The 19,583-nt window shown below is 40.7% G+C and overlaps 4 protein-coding genes across 5 annotated transcripts in view; all 4 read right to left on the minus strand.

The window, feature by feature from the left end:
• Positions 1-4,863: 4,863 nt before the first annotated feature.
• On the minus strand, positions 4,864-7,043 carry LOC132457283 (taste receptor type 1 member 1-like). Its single transcript, XM_060051516.1, has 2 exons — positions 6,361-7,043; positions 4,864-5,981 (listed from the first exon to the last, which is right to left on the minus strand). The coding sequence occupies exon 2, from the start codon at positions 5,875-5,877 to the stop codon at positions 5,047-5,049; it is 831 nt and encodes a 276-aa protein (XP_059907499.1). The 5' UTR covers positions 5,878-5,981; positions 6,361-7,043; the 3' UTR covers positions 4,864-5,046.
• Positions 7,044-7,184: 141 nt separating this feature from the next.
• LOC132463778 (taste receptor type 1 member 1-like) lies at positions 7,185-8,971 on the minus strand. Its single transcript, XM_060060028.1, has 2 exons — positions 8,894-8,971; positions 7,185-8,733 (listed from the first exon to the last, which is right to left on the minus strand). The coding sequence occupies exons 1-2, from the start codon at positions 8,969-8,971 to the stop codon at positions 7,771-7,773; spliced, it is 1,041 nt and encodes a 346-aa protein (XP_059916011.1). The 3' UTR covers positions 7,185-7,770.
• A 1,351-nt stretch (positions 8,972-10,322) lies between these two features.
• On the minus strand, positions 10,323-17,754 carry rer1 (retention in endoplasmic reticulum sorting receptor 1). Of its 2 annotated transcripts, XM_060051534.1 has the most exons (8): positions 17,598-17,754; positions 16,035-16,120; positions 15,530-15,634; positions 15,136-15,232; positions 14,299-14,377; positions 12,917-13,052; positions 12,599-12,653; positions 10,323-10,867 (listed from the first exon to the last, which is right to left on the minus strand). In XM_060051534.1, exons 2-8 carry the CDS (start codon positions 16,113-16,115, stop codon positions 10,857-10,859), a joined length of 564 nt encoding a protein of 187 aa, XP_059907517.1. In that variant the 5' UTR covers positions 16,116-16,120; positions 17,598-17,754; the 3' UTR covers positions 10,323-10,856. The 2 variants fall into 2 exon arrangements, with proteins under 2 accessions (XP_059907517.1, XP_059907511.1); XM_060051528.1 differs by having other exon boundaries at positions 10,323-12,653.
• A 203-nt stretch (positions 17,755-17,957) lies between these two features.
• The window catches only part of tp73 (tumor protein p73), a 20,725-nt gene continuing 19,099 nt past the window's right edge, over positions 17,958-19,583 (minus strand). Inside the window, exons 12-13 of the mRNA XM_060060029.1 lie at positions 19,554-19,583; positions 17,958-19,431 (exon numbers count right to left, since the gene is read on the minus strand). The exon at positions 19,554-19,583 is cut by the window's right edge and continues 539 nt beyond it. The gene's annotated coding sequence lies outside the window, so the exon portion shown is untranslated. The remainder of the gene's footprint in view (positions 19,432-19,553) is intronic.

The raw sequence follows: 19,583 nt of genomic DNA on the forward strand, positions 1-19,583 counted from the left end.
TTAATTTGGGATTCATCAGAATATATTGGTGGTTAATCTGGCAAGACACGAAAATGATGGATATTTGCGAGGCTTTAAAAATGTTAGCGCCAAAGACCGTTTTCTAAAATGTCGAAGCGACTATCCATAAGAAAAGCTCCACGAGAAACGTGTGTCCCAATTGGACATGATAATGGCCCTGCTATTAAATGACAAGTTAAGTGTTTATAAAAGGCTCCATGCAGGGCTCTCCTTCAACTTTCACTTTTCAGGCCCGGGTCATTCATTAACCACTGCGTTCTTTGTCATGCAGGCCTGCCGGCGGGGGCCCGACACAGCTACTGTTATAATTGGAGTATTGGGCCACTTGTTAACAACAATTAGTGAAGCAATTATGCAATTACCCGCAATAAACTATTTTTTTCCAGCCAGGAGAGTTGAGTCATTAGCAAGGCAATGGATACATTAGTCTACCTAACTGGTTAAAGTAGCGGTTTCCATGGGCCAAAACCTGATCTGTATCCTTGAATTAAACATGCACAGGCCTCACGACATATGCTTGAGGAACAAGATGTTATGCAGGCCTACAGAACCCGTCCAATACAGCCCATATAGACGGGGATAGTGTGACGGTGTCTTAAGCGGAGAGAATCGAGGTACCTCCTTCTATTCACGGGGATCTATATAGCAACACTGGTGTGACCAGAACGTGCACTGTGAGACCAGCCACCGAGTTATACCAACAGGTACACCGGCAGGTGCAGTCACGACGGAAGGTTTTAATATCGGAATGATGTTGGCGGTGTGGTTAAAAGGCCACGCGACGGACCTGCGGACTGAGCTCCGATCAAACATCAAATAGAAATAGCATCATGAATTTCTATAGACTAGTCCTCAGGTTATTTAAGACTTCTTACTTCAGTTTGGACGCACAATGGCTTCTGTTTGCCTATGTGCCGGGGTTAGCGTCTGAAAGGAGCAGAGGTGCACATTAACATCGCTTAGGGTTTTCTCAAGCGCCGGAATGAAGTGAGTGGAAAGTAACTTTATAACTCGCTGGAGGATGAAGGCTTTGTGGAGAGAAAGACACAGGCGGCCCACAAAGGCCGGGCGCCTTTGTTCCACACTAAAGCGCATGGGTATTGATGCGCCTTGAATTGCAAAACATCTGCCATTTACGTCCAGTGTAGGATACTTTAATTTAAATGAGCAACTACGAATGCACTTTAGCCCACAACTTGGGCTAGCACGCAAAAAACCGTAAGAATCATACCAGCCATGCCTACCACATCAACATTACGCCTGCCTGTATGAATTGAAGTCATAAAAAAAAAGGAATAAAGACAGCCACAACTAGGTAGGCCTTTATAGGCCTAATGTAGTCCGTGAGGTGGTTTTACCTTTCACAGAGAGGCGTATGATCCGCTACATTGTCGTCTTTTTAATATTCAAACATCAATGTCCTGAGTCCTGACCTGTTGAGTCCTGATGGGTTGGCTGTACCATCTCCCATCTCATCTGAATGAAATTAGGCCTATGTCCTTTCGGCGTGGCACTGGGCATGCTCAATAGGTATGGGCTACGTATGGGCTACAGTAAATGAATATGGGGCATTCACGAGTTAATGTTAAGCTAATTTGACTCACTCCATCTTAATGAATTTGTCTTACACCACTCCCTTTGTTAATTATTAATTCCGTCCCACAGACTACTGTCCCCTTGGTCGACATTCTAAAAGCCCACTTAGATGTCTTAAAACAATATGTTATGGGATATAAAAAGTATACTTTTTTTTTTAGCTGTAGTTTAAATTAAAAACGTTGTCCTTTCTGGTGTGGGGGATATAACAGACATGTCTTGTGGCCGATGTTGTCCAGACGCATATGGGCTTTTATTTGAAGGGACAATACATTAAGACAAAACATAAAGACAAATCAGGTGCAAAAAAAGAAGGACCAGTTACCCACCAGAGCTTTCCCAGGGTATTCCTTTATGTGGAAAAAGTGGAAAATTGGAAAGTGAAAGTGAAAGGCCAGGAGGCGTTCCCCCGATTTTCCTCGCTCCATACCTCGGCATCAGATATCTGCGCTCCGCTCACAGGGCCGCTGTCAGCGTGTTGGGGTCGTTGAGGACCACAACTTAACAAGAGTCTCTTATACTCTGGTGTTTATCAATAGGTCTATATTAAGGTATTTGGGTATATGTTTGATCACATATCCTATATTACACGTTTATTACCAATACAGGCCCAATCGTCAGCCGCAAATGAAAAGGTTTTTTTGGGGAAAAATATAAAACGAGGGCCTACTTCAGTTATAATGAAATAAGCAAAACATTTCGTTGCACTTTAATTTCTGAATAAAATCATCCATCGCAGTTCACAGAGGTTAAACGTCGAGCACGACGCCTTAAACTGTTTTTTATGCCAACGTGTGCGGTATGTATCTCTGAAATTGGTATGAAATCGTCAATTTGTTGGTGTCAGCGTCCGGCCCTCCAGGGCGCCATATGCCGCGCTAAGGAGCGCTAAAGAGCGCCGCTATACAGCGCAATTTAGCGATTCGTTCCTAGTTTCACGGTCCTCCCTCTCCGTCTCCCTGCCGGGGAAGCTCAATAGCCGTGGCAAAATGGCAATTTACCCTGCGGAATGGTCACATACCCCCCGGTGCAGGCTCTATTCTGTCTCGCAACGTGGGTATCCTATCCACGCAGCGCAGATCACTTTGAACCCTTAAACTGAATACAATCATTAAGTCATATCAGCGTATCTGCGTTTAGCCTCCATGAACTGTCAGTTAGGTCGACTGGATGGGTGTGTAGAGTGTATGCTATACAGAGTGATGGTACACACAGGTCTCCCTCGCCCTACAGCGGAATCATGGATGCGGACCCATAGAGGCCGGAGCCCTTTGTTTTATTTACACAATTTAATAATGGACTGTCCATATCATGCAGGACAGATCATCACCAGAACATAAATAACACACGGTTTATTGGTTTGAATAATCTAGTTATTAAGAATAGAATCTTGATTAATTACATGAGGTTCATATATGTCCTCATAGAAAGAACCTTACTTGATCCAGTAGCGAAAGTAGCTTATTGCAAATATGCCAGTCTTTCTAAAGAGACACAATCGATTAAAGATTTTTGTGTGTTTCTATTGCAAATTTAGACCATTGGCTGGAAAACCAGACATAAACACCTTCACTGGCCTGCATGGCACACACCATCGGAATTTTACATAACAGTTAAATATATCCTTCAGAAATGATACTGTATAGAAAGACACGTAGACTAACTATACAAAACGATATGCAAACCGCATCAAACACAGCCGTCTATTATATGTCCATAACTAAATCCATCGCGGTTAAAACATCTCTTGCACACCTGCTGCTCGTCCATTTAATCTCTTTAGAACGTTGCTCAGACGGCTCCATCTCTACCTGGTGGAAAACACCAGGAACTTCTCTAAAAATTGAAATAATAAAATAATCTAAGCAAGGATAATCTTCAATAACCAACACACTATAAATAGTAATCATTACGAATATTCTAAGATATCAGGACTAGTGACAGGTCAGGATAAACTAAAATAGGATTCATTGTCGGTCAGGAATTTGCATTTCTATTCTACCCTGGTTGAAAGATCGATTGCTCTAAATAAAATAGCAGTGACTGTGGCTCCCCCTGGTGGTAGGTCAAGGCATTTTGCAAACGCCAAGAGAATAAAACACGACCAAATGAACCACTTTAAGATTAGATTAAGTTTATTCATCAGAGATACAGTTCCCCAAATACAATGAAATATTCGTTTACCATACAAAGACGTTTTCCCCTTGGAAACATTCTCTATACTTGAATGAAGAGTCGGGATTTAAAACGTGTGTATTCCCTCCCACAGTAGTTCCTTTAGACTGAAAATACAAAATGTTTACAAGATACATCAAAATTCAAAACCAAAATAATTGTCAGAATTCTAATTGCCTTCAAATGCCAATTCTTTGCCGAGCCTATGAAGAAACTGAAAGTAGACTAAACTAAACCCCACAGAGTTTAAGTATTTTGAGGTTAGTATCCTGGGTATCAAGCAAACGTAAAGCATTTCCATAATATATGCATTAGTAAATTAAAGAGACCAAACATTATGGCTGATAATTTTGTGTGGAATAAATAAATTCATAATTTAAATATAGAAACGTTTTTCCTGCTCACGATACTACAAAATCCGTAATGCTACTGCTTAGGTTAGGGATGGGCAACTTTCATGATAAAGAGGGCCACAATTCTTCATCATCACCATCAGAGGGCCATGTGACTGCAATTCAACTAGACGTAAACTGAGAGAAGCTACACATTTTTGAATTTGTTGGATATGATTTCCTGTATTCTGGTGCATTTTGGGGATGGCCACTACCTACAAAATCTTCCAGATTCATAACCTATGCATGGTATGTTGATTGAACCAACATACATTCATTTCATGTTTTCCATGCTCAAACAGCCACATGATTGGTTAGTATTTTGAGCAGTGCAAAGGGCTCACATACATCATCATTCAAAGATGTCACAAAACTGAAAAACAGTGGCCCAACATTAAGTGCAACAACTCAATGAACTCCAACCCAACAAGCATGATATTAACTTCAGGGCAATTGTAGTAGTTGTAGTGGCGACTTAAGTGGAAATCTTTCATGACTGATATCGCTTCTAAGCAAACTAGACACATGGGTTGGCCTTTGAATTCTATGAACAGATACTCTGCTTCTCTTCTTTCTTAACCAAGTTTTCTGTTACTCGTTTATTATGTGCGGGCCTGACTGAGTGAGGATGCGGGCCGTATGTGGCCCGCGGGCCGCCAGTTGCCCATCCCTGGCTTCGGTGGATACCTCTGATTCTCTAACTGATTAGTTAATTAAGCAATCCTAGTTTTGTCATCCAATTGATTCACAGCCTCTACACACAAACAACACAGTGTTCCTAGGGCGGCCTCTTGTGTCAATAAACAGAGCATACAAAAAACATTCTAGACTATATTCGAATTCGAATGAAGAGGGACCCTCTTCACTGGCTGCTGATTTGTTTGGTATAATCATGGATAAGTTCCTGGAAGTAGTGCGGCGTGTTATTCTGGGGCTGGAAGAGGATGATGTAGCACTTGGGCAGGAAGTAACAGACCAGGATGGCGTATAGGCTGAAGAGCACGGCCAGGGCGTTGAGGGTCTGGATGTACTCGCCGTGGTAGATGGTGTACTCTGTGAGGAAGAAGACCCAGGTGAGGATGAGCAGCAGCAGGCAGAAGGTGATTGCCTTGGCCTCGTTGTAGTTCTTGGGCAGGTCTTTCCCCATGTAGGACAAAGCGAAACAGAGGACGACCAGGAAGGCGAGCAAGATGGCCGACATGGAGAAGAGGATAGAATGACCGATTCCACAAGCGAGTAGGATCTTGTCCGGGTACAGGTCGGTCTGGTTGACCGGATGGGGAGGGCTGGAGGTGTAGCCGGTCGTCAGCAGTCCCGCTTGCAGGAGGACCGGCAGCGCGATGAGCCACCACTGACCGTGGTGCTTCATATACAAACTGTAGAACTTGGGGAACTTGGCGGCCATTTTGAAGGCGCAGACGATCTGGAAGGCGTGAACCCAGAAGCACGCCAGACAGGCGGTGTAGAACAACACGAAGGGCAGATATCTCAGGATGCAACTGGCGGTGGACGGCTTTTCGAAGTAGAAGAAGATGCTGATGGTACACAGGGCGAGGGAGACCAGGATGATGAAGCACATGAGGCCGCCGGCAGACTTGACCACGGGCGTGTTGTGGTGGACGAGGAAGAGAACGGCGATGGCCAGCGAGAGCGCCGCCAGAATCATGGCGCCAACAATGATCAGGATGGCCATGGGGTCCGAGTAGGGGATGTACTCCACCGAGCGGAGCTGGCAGGATGTGCTTCCGGCCAAAGACCATTCAGATATGGAGCATTCCTGGCAGCGATAGGCGTCGGCTGTTTATGAAGGAAATGTATGAGTAGGCAGTCAGTCACAGAGAAGGAGGTTATGGCGTTTATTTATTTGGTGGAAGAAGGATCTGACTCAAATGAACAAGATTTATTACTCTGAGGTTGGGTGGTTTTTGGTCATTTTTTGCAACACTTCGACTAGCAACAACTCTAGACCCACGATAAAATGTACTCCATTTGGTCCAAAGTCTTCAACACTCATCAACAGTCGTTTGAAATCATTCTTATTGAAGTAATATAATACATTTTACAATTTAAATTTTGTCCTGACAGTGACAAAGTAAGAAAATCCGAAAAATACAACGATATCAAGTCCAACATGTATACTAAAATATGATGATAGCATGGAATTTCTCTTTTTTACCTGTGATGTTCAGATAAGTTCCATTTTTACATTTCTCACACGTAAAGCAACATCTGTGGATTCCTTCTGGTGTTTTTGCATATCCAACATCACATTCAGGAGAGCACACTGATTCAGGTACCTGTGAGAACAGTCAAAATAAAATCCACAAAACTTTTAAAACTTCTTAACTGTCCAGCCTTATCCTGCACACCAGATCTCTGGCAGGAGACTATAACAACTTCCTTAAATCCTTTCACACAAGTAAACAAACATGTACTAAATTTGTGTGGCTTTTCCTGTTGTCTCGGTTTCTTCATAGATGGCCACTGCCCTGGGTACCTTCTGCAAGAGGAAACCGTAGAAGATGGGCAGCCAAACCTTAAAAGTGCTATTATTTGAGTGTAATTTGTGAGGAATGCCATAGACATTCATCCATCCAACATTGGATGGTGAATCATCTGTGAGATTCAATTTAGGGTTGAATGTGGGTTCCCTGGTTTATTTCTGCATCTCTTCCCTGATTGGTTCGAGGATTCCATCGTGCCTGTCAATCACAGGTCTATGAATGCATCACTTCTCAATAGCGGAGAAACGTAGGGAGGGACCAGAGAGTAGGGGACATCCAGTGAAACATACATTTCACAAAGTGTATGTCGTTATTTTATTTTCGAAACCTTTACGTCACAATGAAATCGAACCAATATACAGATTTGCTCTCAACGATGTCCTTCAATGTCTTTAAGGGAGGTAAATTCCAAAACTTTAAACTGCGGTGTGTAATATCGTCTTACCGTTCCATTTGCGTGCCACTGAATCAAGCTGCTGTTAATGGACAACACGACTGAGGGATTGGTTTCATAAGAGCCCACTTGCGTGATAACGCCCTTAGCCAAGACAAATATGTTCACACTGGGGAATTTCAATCCACCAAACTCGTTAAACTGAATAGTCATATTAAGAAGCGTCAAGTTGGTCTTCTTCACTTCATTTAGAACCTGAAAATGATGTTAAAAAAATAATTAAAGATGCAGTTATGCAATAACTGAAAGTCAGTGCCATACTAATCATGCATTACATGTTCGCTACTTAGATTTCTTAAAAAAGAATATCGCTCGATGCATTCATACATAAAAATAGATAGGCCTATACAGAGACAATGTTATTGCGTGAGGTTAGTCGAAAGAAGGTTCAACTTGAGATTAAAACTTTCTAAGTGGACTATTAATGTTGCTGCAGGTAAAATGTAAGATCTATTATTTGTCTATAACATGTTCCGATAGCCTTGCTTCAGCATTGAGGGGTGAGAATATATGTTTCGAGTTGACTGCCCTGCTTGAGAGACAATCTAGATGTTAGACCGCTCCCAGCTAATTTCTGACCAATCAGGGTATCTCTTCCCTGACAGTTTTAGGGAGTTCATCGTGTATGTTAAATAATCAAAGGGTACGTGAATACAACCCCTATTAAAGAGGGAGCGAAGATAAAGTGGTTTTCCTTGTTTAGTTTCAAAGTCTTGCTGTCTTCTGTATTCATTTTACAAATCTCGAAACCTACAGGCCTACAGCAGCTTTGACCACATCTTGATCTCGGTTTGAGAACCGAAGCAAAGAGATAGAAAGATAAGAAGAAAGAAAAGTATGCAAATGATTCATCTACAGGTTTACTTACCATGTAGGGGTACACTGTACCATTGACCTTGCACTTGCCCCTGTCACATTCCAGCACGTTGTGAAGTGCCTGTGCAATGGCATATGTAGCTGTGTAAACTTGGAAATTATAAGAGGCTTCCTCCGCAAGTATGTCTTTGCCCGTAATATCGTCACAGTTGCAATCTTGTTCGCAAACAAAATCTCCTGTTACATTATGGGGCTTACTATGATTTTTTGAATTTATAAAGTCTTCAAAACCAGATAGATTAGCGGTTTTCTCAGAGACTCCCACTATAGTTCCGATCCTTTCAATTTCACTTCGGTTGGTAAGACTTTTGCTAAAGAACCAAGTGTCTGTCGCTATCCACACTTTGTTGGTGACATTATGTACTACTGCCGCCTCAATCAGGGCCAACGCTTTCGGTTGAACAGAATAAACAACAATCACAGATATGTTCTGAAGATCTATTTGTTGGAATACATTGAGGAAATTCGTGTTATCATCGATTGCAGCGATGTACGCCAGGCATATCTCCGTGGGTACCACTTCGTGAATGCACACTTCAAGACCATCTTTTCCAAATGCCTCATCGCTGTATAAGAGAGCGACCCACGTCCACTTGAAGTGCTGCAAGACCCGAATAATCACATCCACCAAATCTTTGTTGGAACCGATTGTGCGAAGGAAAGCTGGATATTTGGCTCTCAACGAAAGGGCGGAACTCGAGGCTGCGTAACTGATCTGTTGAAAGTAGTAGAACAATTATTATGCAATTAAATTAGAACTGCTTTCTCACGGAGGTATATTCAAACCCATCGGTAAGAGTAGTCCTTAAACAATTAATTTTCCCTAAAGACAAGACATAGATAGCCAAATACCAATTAGAGGTTGAAATATTTACCAAGGGAATTAATTTGAGCGTGAACAACGGTGCTATTGCCAGACTGTCGGCGCTGGAAGACGCACCGATCACGCCCATCACCTTGCCCAAGGGCCGGTAGTCACTTGCCTCCCAGCTGAACCGGATCGATCCGTTAAATGAGATGAGGTCCAATACACCAGGGAAGTTGTAAATGGGTGAGCAGTGGTCCAATATCTCATACCCAAGTTTCACATTTGGAAGAAGGACGGTTGAGTTATTGATTTCTTCTATGGTGAACCTCATCACTTGAAACCTCCGGTAATTGGCCCGGTTAATTGTCTGACTGCAGACAGAAGGAGGTTGTAGAATGCTTGAGTTAGGATAAACACTTATCTGGTCTGTTATTTTCTTGTTATTAAAACTCAACGAGTTGACCTGGTGCAAATTACATCAGCAGGGATAGGAAATATGAGTTACACATTCAACCTACCTAGAGCAATCGATAGCCTCTGGTCTGTCCAGAATAGTGCCGTTGGCGAGATGGATATTGAACAATCCACCCAGCAAAAAATCTCCATCCAAATTAAACTCTGAAGATTCCTTCGTGTATCTGGATAGGACGTGGTGAACAGTAAGGCCTAGAGCTAACAGCAAATAAATAGAAACAGAAAAACCCTTCATATCTGCCACATTGTGAGGTCGATTTGAAATATTCCAAGCTTTAATACCTTCTGATGACGCACCCGCTGTGTTAATTTCCATGTCGTTATGTAGGCCTATGCTTCAGTCAGTGCCTTAATAAATGGTACAATTGTTGGTTGAGAGCAAACCTATATGCAAAATTGAAGGCCACGGTAATTGTGGCGTGTTTCTCCATCTGATCTAGGCCTATTTGATAGATTATTCAAATAACAAAGTCCTCTGGTTAAGTGTTAACCCATCAATAAATAATCATTAATTATTAGAAGTTTGAAATGACTAGCTGGGTATCCGTATTCGAATGTCTTGTATGTCGCCGTTACTTCTCTGAAATGGTCTGCATTTTTGTCAGGCTCATTCACAATCAAGTTGAGCACGCCCATATTGGAAATATAGGCTTCTGGAATTGAAGATCTTTAAAAAGGGGCTGTAGGTACGATTTAAAAGTGGTTCTGATTATAAGTCGATTTAGACTTTAGACCAATCATTTCCTCAGATAAGTTCAGGGAATCTATCAATTTCTTTGGTTGTTTAGTTTCCAAACCTGGCCCATCCTGCCCACTTTACAACGGTCATCTTACTTACAGCAGCATATAACAGACTGCATTCCCTCCTCATGGCCCACATATCAATATACAACTTTTTACAGTTGCTATAGCCTACTACTGAAGTTGCATAGGAGAAAAATACAAATTGCTGTTTAAACTTAATTTACTAGGCCCCATCTCATTTCATTTAATGTTCACAAAGGATAAAGCAGACCCGAATGTATGTTTTATATGGGACACGCCTCTTTAATAGCATTTGAAGTGAAAAAAAATTACATTTAAGTTATTAAAATCAATGTTGTTTATAACTGCAGCACAAGGAACCAATAACATGCAATCAATGAGATATTAAATAAATCAAATTTAGAACCCAATTGGCAAGTTCTGCTAGCATTAATTTCCAAAAGGACAAACGATTGATTTTACAGTTGAAAACCATGTGATGCTTGGAAAAAAAAAAATCCAAAACAATCTTATATTTTAAAATATATATACAAATCCTCATGAGAACCCTCTGAAACATGGTACTTTTTACAGGAAAGCAAATAAAAGGACACATTTTTTGATTCCCTATTATGGTGCCAGTGAAGGTATTCAAGAAAAAGAAAAAAAGAATCTCTGGTTAAAAAAACAGAAACTAATCCCAGCATACTGATAAAAATGACCCCCAAAAATCTGAGGAGGCAGCAGAAAAAAAAGTGATCGCCAACCCCTTCATCCTTTTGTTACAATAAAAGCTCTCAATCTCAATTTTCTTATGTTTCCTCTGCAAAAGAAAGAGAGAACAATATTTTTGCTTGGAATGATTTCTCATTGTTCATTGTCAATCAAAATACACAATCTAAGGGAGTATACACCGGCTAGTCTACATACACAGAATAGCTAAGGGGACATCTTAAAGGTTGGGTATGGAATTCTCTTTTTTGGCCATTTTTGCAAAATTACTTGAAATACTTATCATAACCCACTTACAGCGACTGAGTTAGAAGAACTGACATGAAAATTAAACAAGTCAATCATCTGTGGAACGGGCAGGGCTCGAAAAACTCCAGCCAATGATTTCCAGAACCACCGAGTGGCATTGGACAGTAAGTACGTCAATCAAACGGTCGTACTGCACTCCCCGCGCGTGACCCCTTCATGCACGTACTCAAAGCTTGTGACCCAGAGCAAGCTTCTGTTTGTTGTTATCCTGCGGTAGCTAGCTAACTAGCTAATCCACATTTGGACCTATAAGACAACCCTAAACTCCAACCTAGCTAGCCTGGCTCGCTCTTGCGAATCTGTGTTCGCGCTCGTGCATGATTGCACGTCCATGTACTTGGAATGGGTGGAGTCAGAGTCAGCGTTGAAGGAGAGGGGGTAGGACCATTTGAGTTGTGTATTTTCAAAATCTGCTGGCGTTTCGCAAATCCCATACCCAACCTTTAACCAACATTATAATATCAAATTCCTCAGCATTGGAGAAAACTCGAATTTTAGTCAAATGTGTTTTTGTTTACTTTTTACTATGGTCATCAGAAGATTTACTCTATTCTGGAAGAGCATACTGGCAGCCAAGTTTGGTAAAATGGTTTCTAAATTATAGTGTCCAAAAAAAACCACCAAAATAAAATCATACAACAATTTAGTCTCTGAGATTGCCCAACGCCAGGAGAGTCCATCTCTGTTAAGAGTGTTCGGAGCTTATACGCTAGTTAGGCTAACGGCGGGTTAGTGGCACTTCAACTTGAATTATGCATCCCTGTGTCCTTTTGGTGAAACGTAAGGGAATGGTATTTCCCCCAATGGCTTGAACCACCTACGACGGCACAATATTCTAGGAGAATGTTAGTAGTTTTAAAGTTGCATGCCAATCCAATACAGGGCTGTTGATCAATGTTATGTGTAAAATGGCTATTTAAGCAGCCATCTGAAATCAGTCAAAGACCTCACGAGGTCCAAAATAGGTTGCATGAGACATTCCTTCTTTCAAAGCCGGTTTTTGTATGACGGATCAAAATACTGATCAAAATAAACCAGATTTGTTTCACCAAGGATTAAAAAAAAGAAAAAAAAGATGATCAAATAAAAGTATAATCTACAGTCAAAGCTAAATGATTCCTTCAGGGCCACATCATACTTACCAGATGGCTTCTAATTATGAAAAATAAAAGCCATGCTTTGTACAAAGTACTGGACATAATGCCCATCAATTCCCCCAATGAAGATTAGTCTGGCCAACTGAAATCCCAATACCTTTTTTATTCGAAAAAGGCCACATTTTCACACTAACAGAGCCAGTCTACTGCTATAATTATCCATGGCTGCCATGTATGGATCAAATGTCCGAAATCATAATGTTATTGTGTCCTTTCAAAAAAAATAATAACTTGCTGACCCTCTTCAATCCCCGGCTGATCTGTTTTAATCTCAAATATGAAGGAGGGCGAAGGGAAGAGGGATCGGAGGTTAGTTTTTTAGCTAGCAAAAGGTTTCGCTGTGTCCTGTTCCTTGCCTTTGTAAGTCCTCTTCCCATGTGTGAAAGGTAGGTATCTGTACTTGATCATATGCTAAAGGACAAAGATAGAAAAAAAGACTGTTAATATTTACAATGACTCCTTTCAAAATCATAATTCATACAGAAAATATTAATTTAAAAAAATAACTTAACCCAATGTAGCAATCAGCCTGCATCATTAGCATTGGCTAGGGTTGATGTAGAGTTTGTAATTAACCATTACATTTTTGGTCTTTATTGTGGACCACAACCACAAAACAAAAACAACGACAGTATAATGGCAGTGATCTAGTAGTTGAACTAGGGCTCCCCTACCTTGATCTGCCTCTTCATGGTGATGCAGAAGAGCATGATGAAGTACATTACAAGAATGGGCCAGAACACTGGCACGTTGAAGGCTTCAAAGAATGTGCAAATCATGGCTATGACGATGCCTTTTGATGCCGAATGCCTGGCGGTGTGGAAACAAAACAAACTTCAAATGCAATCCGTTAAAGACAACACATCATACGACATCGTCTTTCTTATATGATCACAATGGACAGAATTTTATTAACGCAAAGTTAAACAAATGTAGAGAAAATGTTCATGTGAATCCAAGGCTCAGTTATGGCTCCATGTTGACGCAACGCAATGGTTACGCAGACGCTTCGACGCAGTTGTGAATCGGTTTTGGTTCTGCGTCAGGTTTAAGTGAGCGGCCAATCACAGCCCTTGCTACTGTGACACCTCGACGCAAGTTTACAATTTTTGGGAGGGGCATGTCAGGCCCTTGCTGTGGTAACAAGGAGGGTCCGCAAGTCACAACGTGGATGGGTCCGTAAACCCACTTGCATTGCATCACAACGTGGAACCATAACTAAGCCATAACTGGGTATCACATGACATTACACACCTAATCATAATCTACTTTGAAGATTAACTAGACTTGTTGTTGTCTACAGGAAATCGGCATGTATACAATCATATTTGTGACACTAATAGGCAACTTTAGCATTGGAAAGCCCAGAGGTTTTGCCTGCATCATTAGGTTCTTTTAAAGTCCAGCTGCAGATGGGAAAGGGATTTCTAGGAGTTGAGATTAGCCTAAAGGGTTCAACAACATGGGTCCCAGAGAAAGGTAAACCAAACAGATGGATGGGAGCATACTTACTTGACCTGGGAAGAATTCTACACAAGTAAGAATGTGGCCCATCCCAGATATAAGCAAATCTTTGCTTTGCATCTTTTGAGATGCAACATGTTAGTGATTAGAGACAGCAGTGGCAGTGATGATAAGTTCAATTTAAATGCAACTTTTATTCAAACAAGTTTCAAATAGTTTGTGGTAAGAGGAAACAACATAGACCCATTCAAACCGCATGCAAACTCTACTTCTGATGTCGACTTCCTAAATCGACTCTACGAGGGCGTTTTGCATCTTGACATAAAATAATCATGTGAGGTTCAAAATTAAACCTGTGGCACGACACAAAAATGCTGATCTAAAATGATTAAAAGCTATTGCCAGGTATAAAGCAGTACATGTTATGCATTAAAACTCCTAATTACCAAAATGGGCGAAATACACACACACACAAACACAGACAGAGTGTGAAACCACCCTCGTTCCATTAAACACCACGTGAAGAGTTTAATTTGAGATTGGTTCACCCATGGGTGTTCTTTGGCGGCCGGGCATTCGGGTGGGATCTTACCAGAATTTGAATTCGGGCAACCTCCTGATGAACGGGCGGAACTCCTCGTTCTGCTTGGTGGGAAGGGATGGTCCTTCATCTGCAGGTGAGACCGGGTTAAACACGTCCACCCAGTGGTTATTCAAAACTCGCTTCACGCTCAAGGGATAAAACAAATCATAGCCCGATAGAAATCGTCTGCTGTAATTAAGGGGTAAGGACGTGGTAAATATATGATTTTCTTATCCCAACCAGCTAATGACACTTTCCTCTTGGTTTCAAGAATACCCGGTCTTGCCGTCAGCCAATGTTACTATCCTTGAACAAGCTTAAAAAAATAGGATGGCCCATCTGGATGGAAGGACGGATTCTACTGTGTAACTGGACTGTTCCGACTGGTTTCCAAGAGGGTTTACAATTAGTACAAGTCAATAGATGTGTTTTATTTGCAGGACAGACAATACGGGTGATCCAAGAACATGGTCCCATTAAACCATTTTTACTATCCGTAATAGAGCCCTAGACTTGACAGTGTAGACAGAATTGAAAAGCTAAGTTGAAGTAGATTGTACCAAGGCGCACAACAACTATACTATATAAAAGCATGTTTAAAATAGTTTGAAGTGTGAAATTTACATAAATGAGATTTACTTTGAGTAGTATGATATATTAGGTAATATGCTTTGTTTGTATTCACTTACCACTGTGTTGTAGGTTTGAAACCACAACACCAATTCACATATATGTGAATGAATACATACAGAAAGGATTTTCCTATTCATTTCATATTGTCAGGAACGCCCGTCATTCACATCCTCATTACAACAAGTGGATCTGTCATTGTTCAATTGGGCTTACCTTCGTCAAGCATAGAAGGATCCACCTTCGGTGATAGAAAGGCGATGAACAGGTTTAGATGGTATATACCCAAAGCGTATGTTACTATATACCAACCCTGAAAAGCAGCAGAAGGAAAATAAGAGGAATTACAACACAGCCAAGACCAAGCAAAGCACTGGGAACAGGAATTACGGGATTACTTTCGCTTTGTTAAAACACACTTTAACTCCGGCATATTGTAGTGGCTTTATCAGGTTGAAAAAACTGCCCAGTAGTACCACTATTACTAACCAGTACTGCAGTGCTTGTTAGACCTGCATTCTACTAGATTATTGACCCAACGTTGTCCTAAGGTTATAGTAAGCATAGCATTGCAAACAACACTATGGAACGGTTGGAACCTACAAGTTACCTGCAATATGTACACTCTGATCATGTAGACAGCCGTCAGGATGAGAGTCCCTGCCCATCGCCCTATGTAGAAAGGAGTGGACTTGTCTAGCCATGACTGGTAGATCTGGAGGAGCAAAGAGAGGAAGAAATAGAACACATTTGAAAAGATCATGACATTGAAAGTTGTTTGATTGTTATCACAACATCCTATTTACAATATGTATTGTGAAATTGTAACGATATTCAGACTGCACAAGAATTTACTATATGCAACTCCGTTTAGTCCGACTCTTCCTCAATGGACCACCTTGCTTTTGCAGACTATTTGCACCCAAAAAAAGAGATTCTCCAATTATCAAAACAAACAATTATGAAAGGCCCCTCTTGCAAATACAATGTTTTCAAACATGTTTTTGTGAAACCAACATGACAGCATCAGATCAGTTTTCCAACATAGACACCCATCCAAAAGAATGTTGATGGACAGTTGTCAATGACATGGGTCCCGGTCGGCCCTACGTTACCTGTCCTAGACGGGTGAAAAAGGCAGCGATTGTGGACGGCCTCCCATGGATTGATTCCCCAACACTGTCCCCTTCTGACATTCTGTCTGTAAGGAAGAAAGACCCAAGTACATGTTACATCTCTAGTATTTACCACATCTTATGATTATTCTTATGATGAGTCTAGCCAACACATAATTGTGAAAGATAATTGCAGGCATTTACATGCACTGTGGTTGCCTAACCCCAACTTCCGTATCAAAGTCACCGGTTTAAGCAGTTTATGTAGTCTGAGGCGCATTGTGGCTGTAGATTATTTGCAGATAAATAGCAAAGTCAAATTTAAACAGTGGAGGCAAGATGTGCATTATATATATAAATGGAACGAATATAAGACATTACACTTTGCTGTCAAATTAATCGTTTTAATAGCACAGTATTTCTAATGTGTGAGAGCAAACTGATTGATATTAAATGTTAGTATTTATTATGCACCGGAAGTTGTGGTTGTTTCAATTATCTCCTATCTATCGCCACACGATCTCCGTATCTACTTGCTTTATGTAGGACATGGGCCTACAAGATTCTACACCATGATATTTGGAAGATAGTAAAATGTCTTATAAAATCCATATCAGTAATATGTGTATAACAATTCTGAACAAGACTCAGTGTATGCTCCAAACCATAGCGGTAACGTTATACATACAATTTGCAGTACTACATGTTGTAGTACTACACTAGCAGCATTTATACCTCGGCTTGATAACCAAAAGGTCGTCAATGCTATGCGGTATGTAGGGACCTAGGGTAGCTTTAATGGGAAGGGGGAGAACTGGGTTGATGGAAAAATAGGTCCTAGAGGTTATTATACTGTTAAAATGAATGAATTATATTAGTAATACCCGAAGGAATAAGTGAAACTGTCTGGTTTTAAGGGGCTTTCTCCCATTAGCTCGATTACTAGCCTGCTCCTCAAACAGCAAACCAACAGGCTATATGAATTCAGCTAGCGTTAACAACACATCTATAAAGAAGGAACATGACGAATAAGGTTGTCATCCTTTTAGTTGAGCCTTTAGTGATATTATTACGTTAATAACGATTGGTTACAAGCGAGTGGAATATAGCTAGCCATCTAGCAGTAGAAAATACCCCTTCTCGAAAACTATGCATGTTGTAGTTCAATTTGAGCTGAACTCCTTCAAACGCCTATGTGCTTTGTTGAATGAAACACTACAGTTTCCACAATCCACAGCGATGAGCGTTGGCACCGGAACTTCTCTGCGTGTAGTATATTGCAACATTCTTCCAATGTTTACTCGTGGAATAGCTAAGAAATTAAACTACAACTACCAGCAGAGGTTTCGTGAATTTGACAACTCACTTCCGGAGATGCTGCACTTGGCTAGCAACAGCAGCTAAGCAAGCTATCTCATTGAGAAATCCCACTGCTATCGTATCACCATAACAAGAGAATGTATTGGATGTTTTTTTTCTATTCGATAACTACCTTATCTTATACATAACACACCTATCAATTTAATTCAGGACTGGTTTGTATTTAATTTGCAAGACACTTACCTGATGTGGCAGCTGTGTCACTCCCGGCTCGACCTAACTAGCTACCTAACAAGCTAACTCTCAAGCTGGCTACTGTGAACACGTCACTACTTCCGGGACGGATAGGGAATGCGGCAGACAAGGTAGTAGAGCTCCGAGCGTACGGCAGGGTTTGGTTTCATAGATGTCTTTGTTATTTTATGAAAACACCGTTATCAAGTAAAGTTAACGTCATACAAAGATAGTACTTAGTCTGAATAGATACACAATATATAGCTGCGTTTAATTAATTTAAACCTGATTGAAAGTATACCCTAATATGAGAATATGATGACAAAATATATATTCTACGTATTAACCAGTTAAAAATCAAGACAGACGCACTTTAATTCATAGTTTATAAGAAAAACACTGTACCTTACAACTTTACAAAACAGACCGACATTGACAAACAGTAAGATACATCATATCATATCCACATCTTTACTATGTTGACCAAATCAACAGGAAAACAATATAAAACGTGATGTTTCATCCACTTAGTGAAAAACATAATACTGCTCATAAGCACATGTTACCTAAATCAAAGTCCCTTTAAAGCATTAAAGTGCTGTTTTTGTTACCAGTTTGTGTACTTTGTGTGTGTGAATGTGTGAGTGTAGCCTAGGTGTCTGTGTCTGTGTGTAGGCTATGTCAGGCTAATATTGACTGAGGCCATGTGTGTGACAGTTGAAAAAACAGCAGTTTACTTTCGTTCCTGTGCTAGACGATAACTCGTTTTTTAATAGCGATAATTGCAAGACGTTTACAAATAAGAGTCATAAAGTCAGTAAATGACTTATTCACACTACTTAATTTTACAGTACCGATACAGACAGTCGCACTATGATCAATGACATTGATGGTGTTTTTGAGGGAACAATGTTGCTCTTCACAACATCCACAGTCATGCGCCATAGAGATACACCGATAAAGAGCTAGATTTTAGTTCATCAATATATGGGAACCTTGCCCTGCAAGGTTTTTCAAAATACTCAATAGAAGATTTTTTTTTCTTTCCCTGGAAATGTATTTAGATAAATGTGGATGTAACATCTACCACAAGGCTAATTAGATCACTCATTTTCAACGTATAATACTGTTATGTTGGTGGACTGTTGTTGATTCATGGTTCCTTAAGATGTCAACGGTCGTAGATCACCTCATATCTGCTTTCTTGTTTAGCTTTAGTTGAGTAATCACCACCACTTCCGCTTGTTCCATATTTTACACTGAGATGTGGGTTGATGATGGCTAAACTAAAGTGTACTAGGAACTAACTAGCTAACTACTATCACTAACTCATCACAGACGTTGACCCATTAACATCACCATCTTGTCCTTGAGACACGACATTTCTATTTCTATTCTATACGCTTGACTTAACATGAAGCTACACCTTAATAATCATTTGAATACCCTTTCAACTACGTATCTAATATTTACATGTTCATATATTTACAACCATATGTACAAGTAAAGAAACATAATAAATAAATGAATCGACTAATAACTGTTGTTTCTTTACGGCCGCAACTGTTACTCTCAAAAGAAAGTGTAGTTACTCATTACAAAATCGGTTAGAACAACAAGCAAGGTCTGTTATTACAATCGCTATGATAACTAGAAATGTAATTGAAACGTGTATTGAGGCCAAATCAAAGGTCCGTCTTTGTAGTCCAACCTCACTCCAATGAGTTCACACCTAGGACACCCAACAGGTCAAAACAGTAAGGAAGTAGGTTCGCTCCGCAGTTAAGTGTTATCGCCCAATCTATCTTCTTGAACGTGTGTCAACATCATGTCACAATGGTTACTGTTTTACGTGTCATCACACAGAATATCGCTACAAAACACAAGTCCCCCTGCACGCACGCCACACACACACGCATGTAGACGTGTGTGTGGCGCGTCCAGAGCGTCCAGAGCGTCCAAAACGGCCCTTGCTTTAGAGCGGCTACAGTGAAA

The sequence above is a fragment of the Gadus macrocephalus genome, chromosome 1 (assembly GCF_031168955.1).
Source record: "Gadus macrocephalus chromosome 1, ASM3116895v1".
Taxonomy (NCBI): Eukaryota; Metazoa; Chordata; class Actinopteri; order Gadiformes; family Gadidae; genus Gadus; species Gadus macrocephalus.

Coding starts and splice junctions, on each gene's coding strand:
- LOC132463778 (XM_060060028.1), bottom strand. CDS start 8,971: ATGGGCGTGATCGGTGCGTCTTCCAGCGCCGACAGTCTGGCAATAGCA. Junction 8,734..8,893: donor CGCTCAAATTAATTCCCTTG/GTAAATATTTCA, acceptor TACTTTCAACAG/ATCAGTTACGCAGCCTCGAG.
- rer1 (XM_060051528.1), bottom strand. CDS start 16,115: ATGTCAGAAGGGGACAGTGTTGGGGAATCAATCCATGGGAGGCCGTCC. Junction 15,635..16,034: donor TTTTCACCCGTCTAGGACAG/GTAACGTAGGGC, acceptor TTGCTCCTCCAG/ATCTACCAGTCATGGCTAGA. Junction 15,233..15,529: donor TCAGAGTGTACATATTGCAG/GTAACTTGTAGG, acceptor GCTGCTTTTCAG/GGTTGGTATATAGTAACATA.
- LOC132457283 (XM_060051516.1), bottom strand. CDS start 5,877: ATGGCCATCCTGATCATTGTTGGCGCCATGATTCTGGCGGCGCTCTCG.